The 14800-nt window shown below is 34.3% G+C and overlaps 1 protein-coding gene across 2 annotated transcripts; it reads right to left on the bottom strand.

Annotated features, from left to right (window-relative positions):
• Positions 1-4494: 4494 nt before the first annotated feature.
• Positions 4495-8327, bottom strand: LOC127107117 (la-related protein 6C). 2 transcript variants are annotated; one of them, XM_051044391.1, is made up of 10 exons: positions 7667-8323; positions 6533-6614; positions 6348-6442; positions 6184-6255; positions 6012-6091; positions 5827-5905; positions 5670-5717; positions 5505-5573; positions 5272-5400; positions 4495-5061 (listed from the first exon to the last, which is right to left on the bottom strand). In XM_051044391.1, the coding sequence occupies exons 1-10, from the start codon at positions 7973-7975 to the stop codon at positions 4819-4821; spliced, it is 1206 nt and encodes a 401-aa protein (XP_050900348.1). In that variant the 5' UTR covers positions 7976-8323; the 3' UTR covers positions 4495-4818. The 2 variants fall into 2 exon arrangements, with proteins under 2 accessions (XP_050900348.1, XP_050900349.1); XM_051044392.1 differs by having other exon boundaries at positions 4898-5045; positions 7667-8327.
• Between the last annotated feature and the right edge of the window lie 6473 nt (positions 8328-14800).

Genomic DNA, 14800 nt, shown 5'->3' with positions numbered 1-14800 from the left:
TAATCATGATTTTGACCAATCTACACATGCTCTCTTAGGACTTCTAACTTAGAATATTCAATTAACTTCTAATGCATGATCCCTTAGGATAGTTTTTAACAATTACTAACTTCAATTAGATCCAAACTTAGTTCCCCACAAAAACAAAACAAAACCTATGATTAAATTGATCAAAATAAATTTTGATTAATTAAATCCTTTGAACTTGTATAATCCCACAGTCTAATTGAGTGACCAAAAGACCCTTGGTCACTTAATAAGACTTTTCTTCCAAGCTGTGGAGCCCAATGCCTCAAGGCAAGATCTTCAATCAGGGCATCCTCAATTATACTAAGCAACGGATTATTCAAGCACATCAAAGGTGGCATCTTCAACACTTGTTAAATCAAAGTTAGAAGAGTGTGACACGAGCCTTAAGCAATAGAGAAGGAGTGAGACTGGAGTATTCTTACCCCCATTCTGAGTATCTTTGGATATGGGACGTATGACCCAGCGCTCATCGTATTCACCTCTATTCATAGACTTTAGCACAATTCTAACCATACGATTGACAAGTCTCTCACTACAAAAGCAAAAACAACAAAAGCAAGGACAACAATCAACAACTTATTAATCATGAATCAAGTTGTACGATACGAGCCTTAAGTAATGGAGAATGAGTGGGACTGGAGTATTCCTACCCCCATTTTGAGTATCTTTGGGTATGGGACGTATGACCCAGCGCTCATCGTATTCACCTCCATTCATAGACTTTAGTGCAATTCGAATCAAACGATTGATAAGATCTTCATCTTCAGCACAAGAAACAACTACAAAGACTCTTCTCCTTCCACTTGAAAGTTAGTGGGATTCTCATCATCCAGTAACTATCAAGTCTTTCTCCATTCTATTCAATTCTCAATCATTTCAATTCTAATCATTTCAATCTCAATCATCCATTTCTTCTTGCCTTCAATCATTTTCTTTTCAGCCCTAGTGAGCTGAACTACGATTGCTTTGATTTTCTTATTGCACTATGCGAATATGTAGGCACGAGGATGCGAATCCTTGGCGAGCATACTTTTAATTATTTCTCCTTCGCCTTAGGGCACTATTCATATCTTTCACAATTCATTATCTCCCTTCGATCATAAACTGTTCACACAGTGACATATTATACCTTTGACATCGAAATACACTTTCTTTGGAATTCCATACATACCCTTTTAGGACGCTTAATGAATAGTCCGCTTTTGTACCTAGAGTTGTTTGGCTTGTACCCAGATATTTAACTCCTTCTTTTTCGGCCAACCATATAGTGATACCATGTCTTAGACCCCTCACTTGTGGTTCATGCCACCTTTCCCTCTATGGTACAAATTCCATTTCTCTTATGGATTCCAATACACTTTCACCTTCCGATCTCAAACAATACTTCTTCAGTCGCTTGTCACCAAATATTCAAATTTTGTGACTTCGCTCACTTCACTCCATTCATTTCCATGATACCTTCATTCACTTCATGTGATATACTTATTATTTGAGCCAAATACACTATACCTTTGTGCTCCATCTTATACCACTTTTTGTGAACCAAGAGCCGATTTGTTTGTCTTGTCAGACCTTGTAGCTTAGACAAACATCTCCTTACTTACTTTGCAGCCGTGTGTAGGCAACCCTTTCTTTTCGGTTATTCCAATACAGTGATACCATGTTTTAGACCCCTCACTTGTTGTTTCATACCGGTTTTACTCTTGGGTTCACAGTTTCACCCTTTTTGGAGTTCGAACAACATTATCATTTGGTTCAGACCATATCTCGATCACACTTCTTTTCATCTCCCCCCATTAGTTCTTTGAACTACGGAGCTCTGAATTCCTCATTGCACTATGAGGATACGTAGGCATGAGGGCCCTAATCCTCACCAAGCACTCTATCTATTCTCTTCCTTCATTCTTTTGCGAGTATTCTTAGATCTAACACATATTCAAGTGAGAACAATCAAAACGGTTTCCATGGAGTATCATGGATGTTTGGGGTGCTAATACCTTCCCCTTGCATAACCGACTTCCTTACCCAATATATCTCTTTTCCCCCGGGTTTTATCGATGTTTTCCCTTCCCTTTGGGGATAAATAAAGTTCCATGGCGACTCTGTTGTATGTTCGAGCGTGCGATACGTTCGGGTATATTTCCGCTAGCTTCAGTTGCCCATAATGCTTAATTGAATAATCTATAACTAATCTTTGAAGTATTGTTCCTAGAGTGAAATAGTATTCTCCAAAGTAAGATAAACAATTCTCATATGTAGTTTCCATAAGGTGATTCTTACAACATTTCAATTTTGTTTATTTTTCCAAGTGGCCTCCTTTCCATATGAACATGTCTAAATTTAAGATTATAGGTTACTACTTGTCCTATAGGGTTAGTCGTTACAAAATTAATTGGCTAGGAATAACAAGGAATAAAGTTAACTACTATATAGGATCAAACAAGACCAAGGAATGGCCTTCCATCATGTAGATCATTTGCCTTTGACGAACAAGGTATGCTCGACAATGGCTTCCTTGGCATCATTGTATATATGACATGACCAAATTGATTCCAAGTGACTTGAGTCGCTTTTCTTATTTTGTGTTCAAACATATTTTTTCATAATTTCATGATATGATTCATAAGCTTAATCCCCATATAATTGACATAATTTTGTATATCATCATTATTCTTATATATTGGAATTAAAGTGCTTCTTATCCATTCATCTAGAATTTTCTTTGACCTCATACTTTTGTTAAAAGGTTTGGTGATCCACCCAATACCTTTATCTTCAATAATTTTTTACACTTCAATAGGTATGTTGTCTTGTTTTTGAATTTGGCGATAGTAATTATAGTTTTGATCATCTTAAGTAATGTCGAGCCTTCTTAACTCTAGTGAGATGTCATAACCTTCATTAAATAAATTTTATAAACAGTTCTCCCACATATGCTTTATATCCCTTTTCTGAACCAAAACTTTACATTTTTTATCTTTAACACATCTCACTTAATCCAAATCTTGTCTTTCTTATTCTTTCCTTGGCAAGTCTATATATACATTTTTCTCCCTCCTTGATTCCTAAGGATTGGTATAATTTGTCAAAAAGTTTGGATTATTTCTTCACTAATCGCCTTCTTGGTCTCGTTCTTAAGTTTCTTAAATATTTTTCCCATATTTGACATTTTTACACCTAAACATTCTTTAAAAGAATCCTTTTTTACTCTAACTTTACTTTAAGCAATTTCATTCCACTACCACGATTTTTTACCTCTCTTGAGTCTCCCAAAGTCTCTTTAAATATTTTTCTAATCTTTTGATTCCTCTTATTCCACGTATCATTTGCACTTCCTTGTGGCTGTTCAAATTTTCTCTCCAAGATCTTGTGTTGGAAACTTCCTAATTTTTCACCCTTCAAATGCCACCACTTGATATATGGCGCTCCCATGTGACTTCTTCTATTTGATCTCCTATTGATTGTTACAATCATAACCAATACTCTATGTTGGATAGTTAAACTCTCTCTCAGAATAACTTTACAGGCTAAACACATCTTCCTATTTGACTTCCTAATAAAAAATAAATCTATCTAACATGTCACCCCGCTCTTATATCTTATATGTGATAAGATGCCCAAATATTTTCCTCAACTATGTATAAGCTATAGTAAGGTAAAAAATTGACGAAAACTCCAAGATAAATTCATCGTCTGCATGTCAATTTAGATCCCCTCCTAGAAAAACTTATCTCCTTGAGGTATATCATGAAGCAAGTCTTCTAAATTCTCTCAAAATTTTACTTTAATATGTTATGCTAACACAATCTAAGTTGCGTAAGCATTAATAATGTTAAAGGTATAAATTTCAAGGTTATAATTCTATCTCCTACTCTTTTTAAATTCACAATGTTTTTCTTCCACTCTTTATCCACAATAATTCTCACCCTATTTCTCGATCTAAAAAACTAAAATTAAAAAATTAATTCAAACAAGCCCTTCAATTCTTTCTTCAAAATTCAACACATATTGATTAACTACTATTGTAACAACGGTTTTGGTAAAAGGAGTGTCTATAAGAACTTAGCAAATGTTTAGTTTCGTTTTTATTTTTGTTTTTTAAAAACTATTTTATTAATTAATTTTAAAATCTATTTTTGAAAACAAAATATGTTGTGTGGTTTTTTTATTATAACTGTTTGAGAAGTGAAATGAAAAATGTTAAAAAAAAATACTTTTGATACTTAATTCAAAAGAAGAATTTAATTTCAAGTGAATGTTAAAAAAATATTAATCCCATTAAATTATGATTTGATAAAAAAAAAGACATTTCTATTAAAAAAATATTTATCTTATGTTTCAAATCATAACTAAAAAATAATTTATATATTAATCTAAATAATTTTACATTGAAAATTTCATACACTTGTACTTTTATATTTTATCTTAGCATCCTTTTCCTAAGAGGGCAGAAAGATAAAGAGGGAGAGCTTTAACTTCTAAGTCTCTTATTTAAATTCAACATTTTAGTGTACAAGAATAGTACTAGTAAGTACTTGTTTCTGAACCAAAAAAAAAAATGGCATACCTCTAATTAAGTTGCATACTAAGGCAACATGATACAGGATATTTGTAGTTGTTATCAGGATCAACCATAACATACAACACTATACACCTTGAATTATTACTAAATTGGTAACATCTAAAAAAAATCAATTTGCTGCTTTAGAATACCCTGGTCATAAGAAAAACAAAACAAAAACTCCTAAATTTTACTGCATATGAAAATTTTTGGCAAGTTCAACACCATTACTCATGAGGTGAAGTGGGAGAACTAATTGGCTTGCCTCGTCCGACAGCAAAACCTCTTGTACCATCAGGCATTCTAGGGCCCTTGGCGTTGGGTTTAGTCGATATTTCACTCAGGACAAGGCTGCTTGATGGAGATGGTGGGGCAAGTAGGCCACGTCCGGTATGGTTTTGAGTGCGTCCTCTTCCCTTTCCACGCCCTCTAGCCCATCCTTTCTTTGATCCTACTGAAGTTTCATCACCCTTCCAAGTTTTCAAATACAAGACAGTAGTCTCATTTCAGAACTTGTCATATTTAGAGTCAAATAGAAACTGATAACGATAAAGTCCTCACTCCTCAATGTAATCCTTTTCTAAAACAGAATGTTTGTGAATTTATATATATTCATCATCTCTATCATATGTTTAAAAGTAAAATACACCTATGTTTCCTATATATACGATGACACTTACATTATTCTCAGCGCATACTTCGGTGTTGCTTGGTGTTGAAGAATCTTCAGCAGTTTCAGAATTGAGATTCTCATCCTCTTCTAGATAGCTATCAAATTCTGATTTTCTGTTCTTCAGAACAGACTTTGGCTACAAATTTTACATAAATAACAATCCATGAATAAGATAATATGAAATTAAAGAGATATCGTAGATGCTCAATAGCATTGATAACTGATACAAATGTTACATACCGAGCATCTAAGAAGCAACCTTACTCGCATCCCTTTCCTCCAATTCCTTTCGTCATTTAACTTTTCAGCCTGATGAAGTATAAAACATCTTTCATGTTATCTTTTTATTATTAATAATTGAATCATATGCATATTAAGCCTTATGTTATTGAAGAGTTTACTCACAGCTTTGTCAGCTAAATCTGATGTCTCATACTCCACAAGTGCATGTAGCTTCATAGTGGAAAGTAACAAACCCATAATAAATCGTTGTAAGTATAATTTCTTTTCCTTAAATACCAAGACAGCAGAATAATATGGTATATGCCATTATTTTTTGTACCTTGTTACTGATGAGGAAATCACCTTTCGGGCGAGAAGAATTTGGTTCTTGGGGATGGCATATTCTGATCGTTTTCACACTGTTCAACGATCACCCATCAATTCAAACAACATTTTTAAAATGTAAGAAACTGCAGGAATGTGAAGTTCACATAAGTAACAAAGGGTGGGGAGAGGGAAATCCACCTTCCAACTACGGAAAATACTTTCTGAAGATTTTGATGGGAATGGTCGTCGGGTAAATTCTCTGCCACAACAATACGTGACTGCAATAAGAAAGTAATTTTCATTATGCTAGAATTAGAAGAAATTAGGAGATAATCAATAAGCACAAAAACAAAGCATTTTGTTGCTTTACCTGTAATTCCTCTTTCTCCTTTTCAGTGAAAGGATTTTTGCGTTTAACCTTCTTGCCATCAGCACTCAAAACCTTCAAACCATTGCACTGTCAGACAGCGGAAAATTGGAGAAAAAGAAGAAGACCAAAATAATGCCTTGTTTTGTTTCATCCAAAATACTCACAAGTTTTGAAGAATGACGGATAGCCTGTGTAAGAAGATGAATGTTGCTAACAAGTGATTTGATCTTTTTGGTGGAAGCAATCACATTAATTGGAACTGTCAGAAAAACCAAAATCATTCAATGATATTATTCTAGTGTTGGAAGCTAGAGCATGGTTTTGTCAAACAATATTGCAAAATCCTTACCATAGCCTTCAGGATCCTTATTCATCTGTTTCTGGAAAGATTCATTTGCTAGTAAGCTCATGTCACTGAACTGATACTCCACCTATTACACACTAAAATATATGAGCAATGTAAACTCTACAAGTTATAGTTTAGAGCAAAAATTCATACCCATTAAAAAATCTTCATAATTGATTTTCATATTAAAAAACTTAACTAAACAAATTAATTCATATATCATAATACATGCAAACACAATCCATTCGGCACAATGTGGTTCACAAAATCTCATTTTGAACACAATTTCACAATGCAAATCAACTTAATCTTAAATTGAATGGCCTTATTAACACATTCAAATCAAGTTAATCTCATTTTTCTCATAGCTTTACAACACACATAAACTCAATGTAAAATCCAAACCATCCAAGATTTCTTAAGAAAAAAATAATACACCTATCTATCCGAGGAAAAGTATTACGAAACATGAACTCCATATACTTCAAAAATGGAAAAGGATCTATCTCCGACACATATCTGATACTGCTCACTACGCACTCGATACTTACCCAAAAAGTATTCGATAACAATCTAGTTACTTTTAAAATACTCTCATTGATACTTCTCACACACATCTTCTAAACTACTTACCAATTAAAGACACAATCCTCATCTGAACATGATATTTGATACATCTTACTAACTTAAGACACAAAATTGCATGTTTTTGCAAGAGATTCATAGCATAAGAATATACACTTAGATATGTAGGCAAAATATGTAGCTACGCATACTTGTTACAATCACAAATTAAATCAGTAATTTATGATCATCATATATTAACGGCAAAAACGGCCGAGACAAAACGATATCAGAAGATGTCTATATCAAAAACTGTTATTCACAATATTTGTGATAAAGAACAAATTGTGGTTAATTCCCACGACAAAATAACCGCAATCAGTGTCGCAACATCTGTACCGATGAAAATCACGAAAACCATTATGCGACCCCGAGCATTATTTAACTAAGATATACTTATGCATTAATGAGCAATCAACAATGTGAATTACATAATGCTATTTTCACCTATAATTTCCTCAAATCTTACTACTTTTGGCATGAAAATAAACGAGACTGAAAAGAAGGAACAACCTGTTTAACAATCTTTTGCTGAAGATCAGGATTAAGGACATTCTTGGGAGAACTAGCCGGAGGAACACTTGAATTAGCGATCAAACATGAAGGATCTTGATCACCAACGTAAAACCAATCAGATTCACCAGAACCACCGATAATCTGAAAGCAAGGATAGTAATAACCGGAAATCGGCATTTGAGAATGCGATCTCGGCACGAATTCAGGTGCTTGAACATTGAATTTGAAGCTCGAATTGCTCGTTTCTTGAACATCTTTTTCTTGATTCTTCTCATGAAGATTTTCTTCGCGTGTTGCTTGTGCCATTTCTTGTGAAGCTTCTTTCTACGTGATTGTGAGAAATGCGGTTACGTATAGTGTTTTTTGTGTTTCTCTTCTCACAAAAGCTTAATAACTAACTATTTTTGTTTACTTTGTTTTTGTTATTGAATTTGAAGCCATGTTTTGCGTCACCTTTTCTTCTTTTTTTTTACACAAAAACCCGTCACTTATGGCGTTTTGACTAAATCTTTTAAGGTTATAAATAAATCTCTAAAATTGCTTATCCCCTTTTATTTTCTAAAATCCCTCAAACCATGCTCATTCCTCAAATCAAATGCTTCGTTCCTCCTTCTCTCATCAAGATATAGTCAAACACTATATTCATTTCTCAATAATTTATTCATTTTATTCGTATGATATTTCTAGATCGTCTCTAATTTATAGAGGTCGTTGATATATTTGTTGCAGTTTACACAAAACAAATAGAAATCATATTTAAATATAATTTAATCCTAACGAACATATGCTATTTAGTCAAAATTTAATTGTAATAAATTATTCGAATTAGTACCTTACACGCCCACAACCTTGAATATTTTGATACAAAAATTGAAATTAATTCTTTACATTAAGTTAAATGGTTAATGAACTTTTTTAATCAATACATATTGTCACATTTTTTTAAAGTTAACCATCCACCTAACATAATTACCTAAAATAATTAAATTTGATTTTGAATTATGTATTATGTAAAAAGTATAATGAGATAATCACGTGTTTGTAAAGTTATTTGATTTGTTTGGGGTATTTGAACAACACGCGGGGCTGCTCATTCCGAAGTGAGGAGAAGTTATGTACGTGTATTTTTTTTTTGGTGAGAAATTAAAGATTGTAATGCTTGCTAATCGGTGCGAAGCTCTATATATGTGTTTCTATAAGAAATATGGAACACCTTTTTCAATTTTAAGGCTAAGATTTTTATAGAGCTTCCGGGTGCTAGACAGGAGAGAAAGTCAAGACTAGTTTTTCCACCTCCCTCTCCACTAATAGTGACGACAGTTTTGTCACCTCACTTTGATTGTATTTTTGGACAAGTGTGTGTGACACGTGGTTTCCCACTAAATAGAGAGGGAAACGTGGTTTGGATAGAGTATTTTAGCCTAAGTCCAACAAGGTAGTTTTTCCCTTCTTTGAGCTATCACAAGCCCTTCTTTGGGCGACCTCAAAGTTACCCTTATTTGGGTTACCTCAAGCCTTTTTTGGGCCATCTCGAGGTAGATCTTTTTTGGGCTACCTTGAGTCATTATTTAGGAAACCTTGTGGTAGCCCTTCTTTGGGATACCTCTAGGTAGCCCTTATTTAGGCTAGCTTGAACCCTTCTTTGAGCGACCTCGAGGTAGCCTTTCTTTGGGCTCTCACCCAATGTTGAGGTAGTTAGTTTGTATTGCATAATCATGGACCCTCCTTTTAAGGGTCCAGTAAAATTATACAAATACACAGTCCCTCAAGAATGAGGGTTTTGAAAAAGGATGAAGTGATTTAATCTAGGCATAAGGTAATTTATTTTTGGGCGAGACTTTAAGTTGAGTTCCTTGAACGAGATTTTAAGTTGAGTCTCTCAGACGAGACTTCAAGTTGAGTTACTTGGGAGAAACGTTAAGTAATGTCTCTTATGCGAGACTTTAAATTTAATCCTTTGGATGAGACTTTATAAAGGACGAGTTTGTACAACTCTTAGGCTTTTGCTGTCTATTTGTGTTATTGTCCCGTCAAAAGGGTTATGTAACATCGCCCTTCAGGGTTTTCTAATGATCATGTTTAGCCCATGTGGCGATTTTCTTGTGAAAGTCTTAGTGTTGTGGCTTTTCTACTATATGGGGCTCAGGCGAGGTCATCTGGCCAGATGGAAATGATTCCTTGTTTGGCGTTACATGAGTAGCCTATTGAGGGGGCCAAGATCTTTAAGTAAAAGTCCAACGATGTAATTGCCTCGTAGGCAAAAGGAATTTTCTATTGGAAGTCCAACATTTGTATCATCTTTAAAGGAGGCAAAGATCTTCCAGGAAAAGCCCACCATTTGTAACACCTCTAAGGGTGGCAAGGATCTTCTAGAGGAAATCCAACATTTTTATCATCTCTAAGAACAACAAGGATCTTCTAGTGGAAGTACAACATTTTTATCAACTTTAATAGCGACAAAAATTCCTCCATGAGGATCCATCAGTTACTTCAAGCACTACAACAACAAAAACACATCTTACCTTGGATGCAAAATGGATTGTACCTTGGTGACACAAATGCAGTAACGAAGGGTGACGTGAAAAATTGTGACAAGGATCCCACTTAGGGAATCCTGCATTTTAGTCTCCTTTGAGGATGACAAGCATCCCACATAACGAATCCAATGTTTTCATCGCCTTTGAGGGTGGCAAGGATCCCATTTAGAGAATTCAACATTTTAATTGCCTCTTCGAGCGATCTTCTCCCAAGCTTATAGGTTTTCTGCAAAAAGGGATTAACCAACAAACATAATTTCTCTAAAATAATAAAATGAGAGGCCTCATTAAAAACTCTCGCCCTTTACAAAGCATAGAGGGGAAAGAGTGTTCCCCATAAAGCAACATACCCTTACAAATGGCATCGATACAACACTCGCCTATGAAAATTAACAACACAATAACTAAACAGTAATAAATTAAAACAAATAAACAATAGTAGGAAAGGTGGAACTATAGGGCATTCCTTATGGGATTTAAATCTTTGGTTTCCTCATTGGTTTGAGGAGGAGCCTCCTCACTTTTGTAGGCTTCTCTTGGAGGCTTTATCCCTGAGCATACTTTCCTAGATTTTACGCTAAGGGGGCATACTATTTTCGGCTTGAGGCTCTCTACATAACATTTTCCAACGATCTACTGATCTCATTGGATGACTCCCACTCGCCCATTAGAGAGCCAAATTTCCATGCATAAATACAAAGTGGACAAGACGACGTCCATTTGATTAAAAGTTGGCTGCCGTATAATCATATTGTAAGAAGAGGGGGCATCAATAACCAAATACCTTATCTTAATCTCTTTGGCTTAATTCTGCTCTCCAAAGGTGGTTTTCAACTATATAGTATTTCACTTGCACATGTTCCCTAGATAATCCAACTAGCAAGCCCTCAAATGGCTTTAGGTCCTCTAGGTCGAGGCGAAGGCTTTCCAACGATTCCCAATATAGAATGTCTACAGAACTTCCTTGATCTACTTTCGCGGCGCAAAAAATACTTGAGCATAAAAAACGCTTGAAATACAACAGATTCGCCACCGAAGTTTATTTATTCCAAAAGGAATGGGAGAATATCGATAAAATCCTTAAAGAACAAAAATGTAGTCGATGTAACCAAATTCAGACTCTAGAGTCTGTTATACGAGGAGAAGGTATTAGAACCCCTCACATTCGTTGTACTCAATGAGAACCATTTAGTTAGTTTTGCGAATAGAGTGTTAGCTTTCATTATTTGATTTCTTCTAGTTATTAAAAGTTTGAAAGGAAAAAGAAAAAATACTAAAAATAAGTTTTTTATTAGGGTGCTTGACAAGATTTCGAGACTTGCTCCTATGTATCCTCAAGTGGGATGAGGAATTCAAAGCTACTTAGTTTTGGCAAGAAAATATATTTTTGGATTTTCATTATAATGCTTGACGAGACGTTGAACCTCACTCCTACATATCTCAAGGTGCAATGGTGAACTCAAAGCTCCGTAGTTCTTTATGAAAGTATAAATTTAGTTCTACAATGTATCTCTAAGATTTTGATGATAACAAAGGATGAAACAAAAATGGTACCCTAACGAAATATTTCTAAGTGTGCAAGACTCTAATCAAAACAGTCAGATAGACAATCATCAGATACAGAATCAAGCGCTAAGATACCACTCAGAAGATACACAACCAGAAGCTCTGACTCTGATCAAACGCAAGTGCAAGCTAAACTAAAGAAGTCAGACACTCTGAAGTGGAAGAATGACTCTAGAATCTGAAGACGTATACTCTGATAAAGTCAAGTAAAGAGAAACTCTGAAGACAGTCAGTAACAAGCATCCACTGAAGTCGCAATCGCTCAATGAAGACTCTGACTCTAGGATCCTCTGATTCAGAAAGCTTAACCTCGAAGAAACTCGCTTATGGAAAGAAGTTATTTTTAGAAAGATGTTATGGTGCTCCAAATACTACTTTGGAAAGAACACGGTGATTAATGACATTAATCATCCATCAATGGCCAAGATTCTGACATTAACATCACCCAACGGTCTTCTCAATCTCCTATATAAAGAATGGAACACCACCCAAAGAAACACATGAAATACGCGAGAACACAATACTTCACCATTCATTATTCTTTCTCTCACGAGCTGCTGCTCTAACCTGGGAATAATTCTTTCTCTTATTTTGTGTATTTCTACTTATTTTTAGAAGCATTATTCATTACTGTAGTCATACTATATTGCTAAGATATTTCCTCAAGTGACTTGTGAAGTCTGAAAACTTGAGAGGGCTAAGGGATCATTATTCTCTTAGACGGTTGTTTGTGTAACCTTTCAAGATTAGTGTATTAAGTCCTTTTTGAAGGCGAAACCACCTTGACCGTGTGGACTGGATTAGCTTGGAATTTCAAGTGAACCAGTATAAAATTCTGTGTCGAATTCTTTTGTTTCTGCGTGTGTCTCAATTCGAAAAAGTTTTTATTCTCCTAAAATAATTCAAACCCCCCTTTCTTGTTTTTCTCTACCTTCACTTTATAATAAATGATTTTTTATTTTATGATTTTAGTGAACGATGCTTAGGTTTCATTCTAACAGTTAAACGTTGCTTGTATGCTCGTGCGTGGGAGGCTCAAGCGTTTATTTGTATCACGGTGGGATAAATCATGTTTGATCGCATTCTAGTGGTTAAATGTTGCTTGTATGCTCACGTGTGAAAGACTTAAGCGTTTATTTGTATTGCGGTGGATGGATCATGTTTGATCGTATTCTAGAGGTAAAATGTTGCTTGTATACTTGCACGTGGGAGGCTTAAGCGATTGTTTGTATGTTGTTTCAGAATGGACAAAACATCGTTCGTTTGTTAAAAAAATTGGCGTCGCGCTAAGGTGGAAAAAGTTGATTTGATCGATTGAATTTGTTTTCATGTGGATGACGAGTATTTGTATAACAAGATAATTATGGATAGTATTCAAATAGTCGGGGAAAGTGATGGATAATTGCATTCAACTAATATTTTTTCATCCAAATCGTTTATGTAATTTATTAGACGAATTTAGTCGTAAGTTGTTAACGGAAGACAAGTATTCGAACAACAATCTAATTATGGCTAGCATTCAAATACTTAGGGAAGAGGATGGATAATTACGTCTAACTAATCCTTTTTCATCCACTAAAGGACGAACTAGATTCGGTTAATTATTGTGTTTTGAACAGAAGACGAATATTCAAACGGTAAGCTAATTACGGTTATCATTCAAATACTCAGGGAAAAGAATGGATAATTACGTCCAATAATCCTTTTTCATCCAAGTTTATTGCGAAAACATTTGAGCACTTTCGATTAAGCGGAAAAGAACTTGATGTTGATCAAGTGTGAAAATTGATTTGTTTTTGTATGAAATTGATTTGATGATGAAATGGTTTGGGAATTGATGAAGGAGTGATAAAATATTTTGAAAAGTACTTGATGTTGATCAAGAATCTTTAATTTTATTTTTGAAAGGTTGATTTTATTAGCATTTATCAATTAAACAATTAAGTAATGAAAATAAAATAAAACAACGTAAAATATATAATAAAACAGAATAGTGTACTATCAATATAATGGTGTATAAATAAAAAAAGGAAGTAATATAAAAATAACTAAAAAGATAAAAAAAAAATAGCAAAGGGGGATAAATAAAAAAGGAAGTAATGGGCTTTGAGCCCAAATAATAAAATCAACTAAAAAGATTTTTAAAAAAATAGCAAAGGGAAATGGGAAAGGAAAAAAACTAAGCTCATTCAACACAAGCCCCATAAGTGACAAATAACAATAAAAACGAAAAATACCAAAAAGCGTATGGGTCATCTGATCTTGATCAGATAGCCTGAATCTCATCAAGGCAAAATCAACACAAATTGTTGGATTAGATATAAGGCTGGGAGGTGAGGGAGTTGTAGCGGTAAAAAAAACTGTTTAGGTTATTGATTAACTTAACTCGCAAAGCAAGAGTCGTCACTGCACTTTTATATTTTCCAAAGGAAAAAAGGGAAAAAGTATGAACAAAACTCAAAGAAGTTTTAAAACAAAACTAATAAAAATAGATAAAGATCTGGGGGTTGGTTATGCAAGGGGGAGGTATTAGCATCCTAAACATTTATTGTATTTTATAGGAATCTCTTTGAAATTTTTTGCATTTTGACTTGAAAATGGTGTGGTTTGCAAATGATTGGGGAGATGAGGAAAGAAATGTTTTTTTTACAATTTTTGTGTTTGCCAAAACTTTTGTAGTCTCATGCCTACGTACCAAAAAAGTGCAATAGAGGACCAAAACCTCGTAGTTCATGGTAAAAATAACAAAAAGGTTTATTTTGATTCATTTTTAATGAAAAAACATTTTGTCATTTTGAGGAGAATACTCAACTAGACCCACAAGTATGAGAACTTTTCATCATCATGAGAAGGGCTCCAACATGGATAAAGATCAACAAGTATGCCATTAGCTCCCTTAGATGGAAAAGATTTACCATCAATACTATGGGGATAGGAGAATTATATCTCAACTATGGAAATGACTCATGTCTAAACTTTGAGAAAAGTTTTAAAAGAAAAAGTACACAAAGGGCACAAAGTGATTTAA

The sequence above is a fragment of the Lathyrus oleraceus genome, chromosome 7 (assembly GCF_024323335.1).
Source record: "Lathyrus oleraceus cultivar Zhongwan6 chromosome 7, CAAS_Psat_ZW6_1.0, whole genome shotgun sequence".
Classification (NCBI taxonomy): Eukaryota; Viridiplantae; Streptophyta; class Magnoliopsida; order Fabales; family Fabaceae; genus Lathyrus; species Lathyrus oleraceus.
This window is presented reverse-complemented; position numbering and strand designations above follow the sequence as displayed.

Excerpts from the sequence above, each read along its gene's own strand:
- LOC127107117 (XM_051044391.1), bottom strand. The coding sequence starts at position 7,975 with ATGGCACAAGCAACACGCGAAGAAAATCTTCATGAGAAGAATCAAGAA. Across the intron at positions 5,718-5,826 it reads ATTTCCTCATCAGTAACAAG|CTACATGCACTTGTGGAGTA; the intron begins GTACAAAAAATA and ends TCCACTATGAAG. Across the intron at positions 5,574-5,669 it reads CAGATTTAGCTGACAAAGCT|GCTGAAAAGTTAAATGACGA; the intron begins GTGAGTAAACTC and ends ATACTTCATCAG.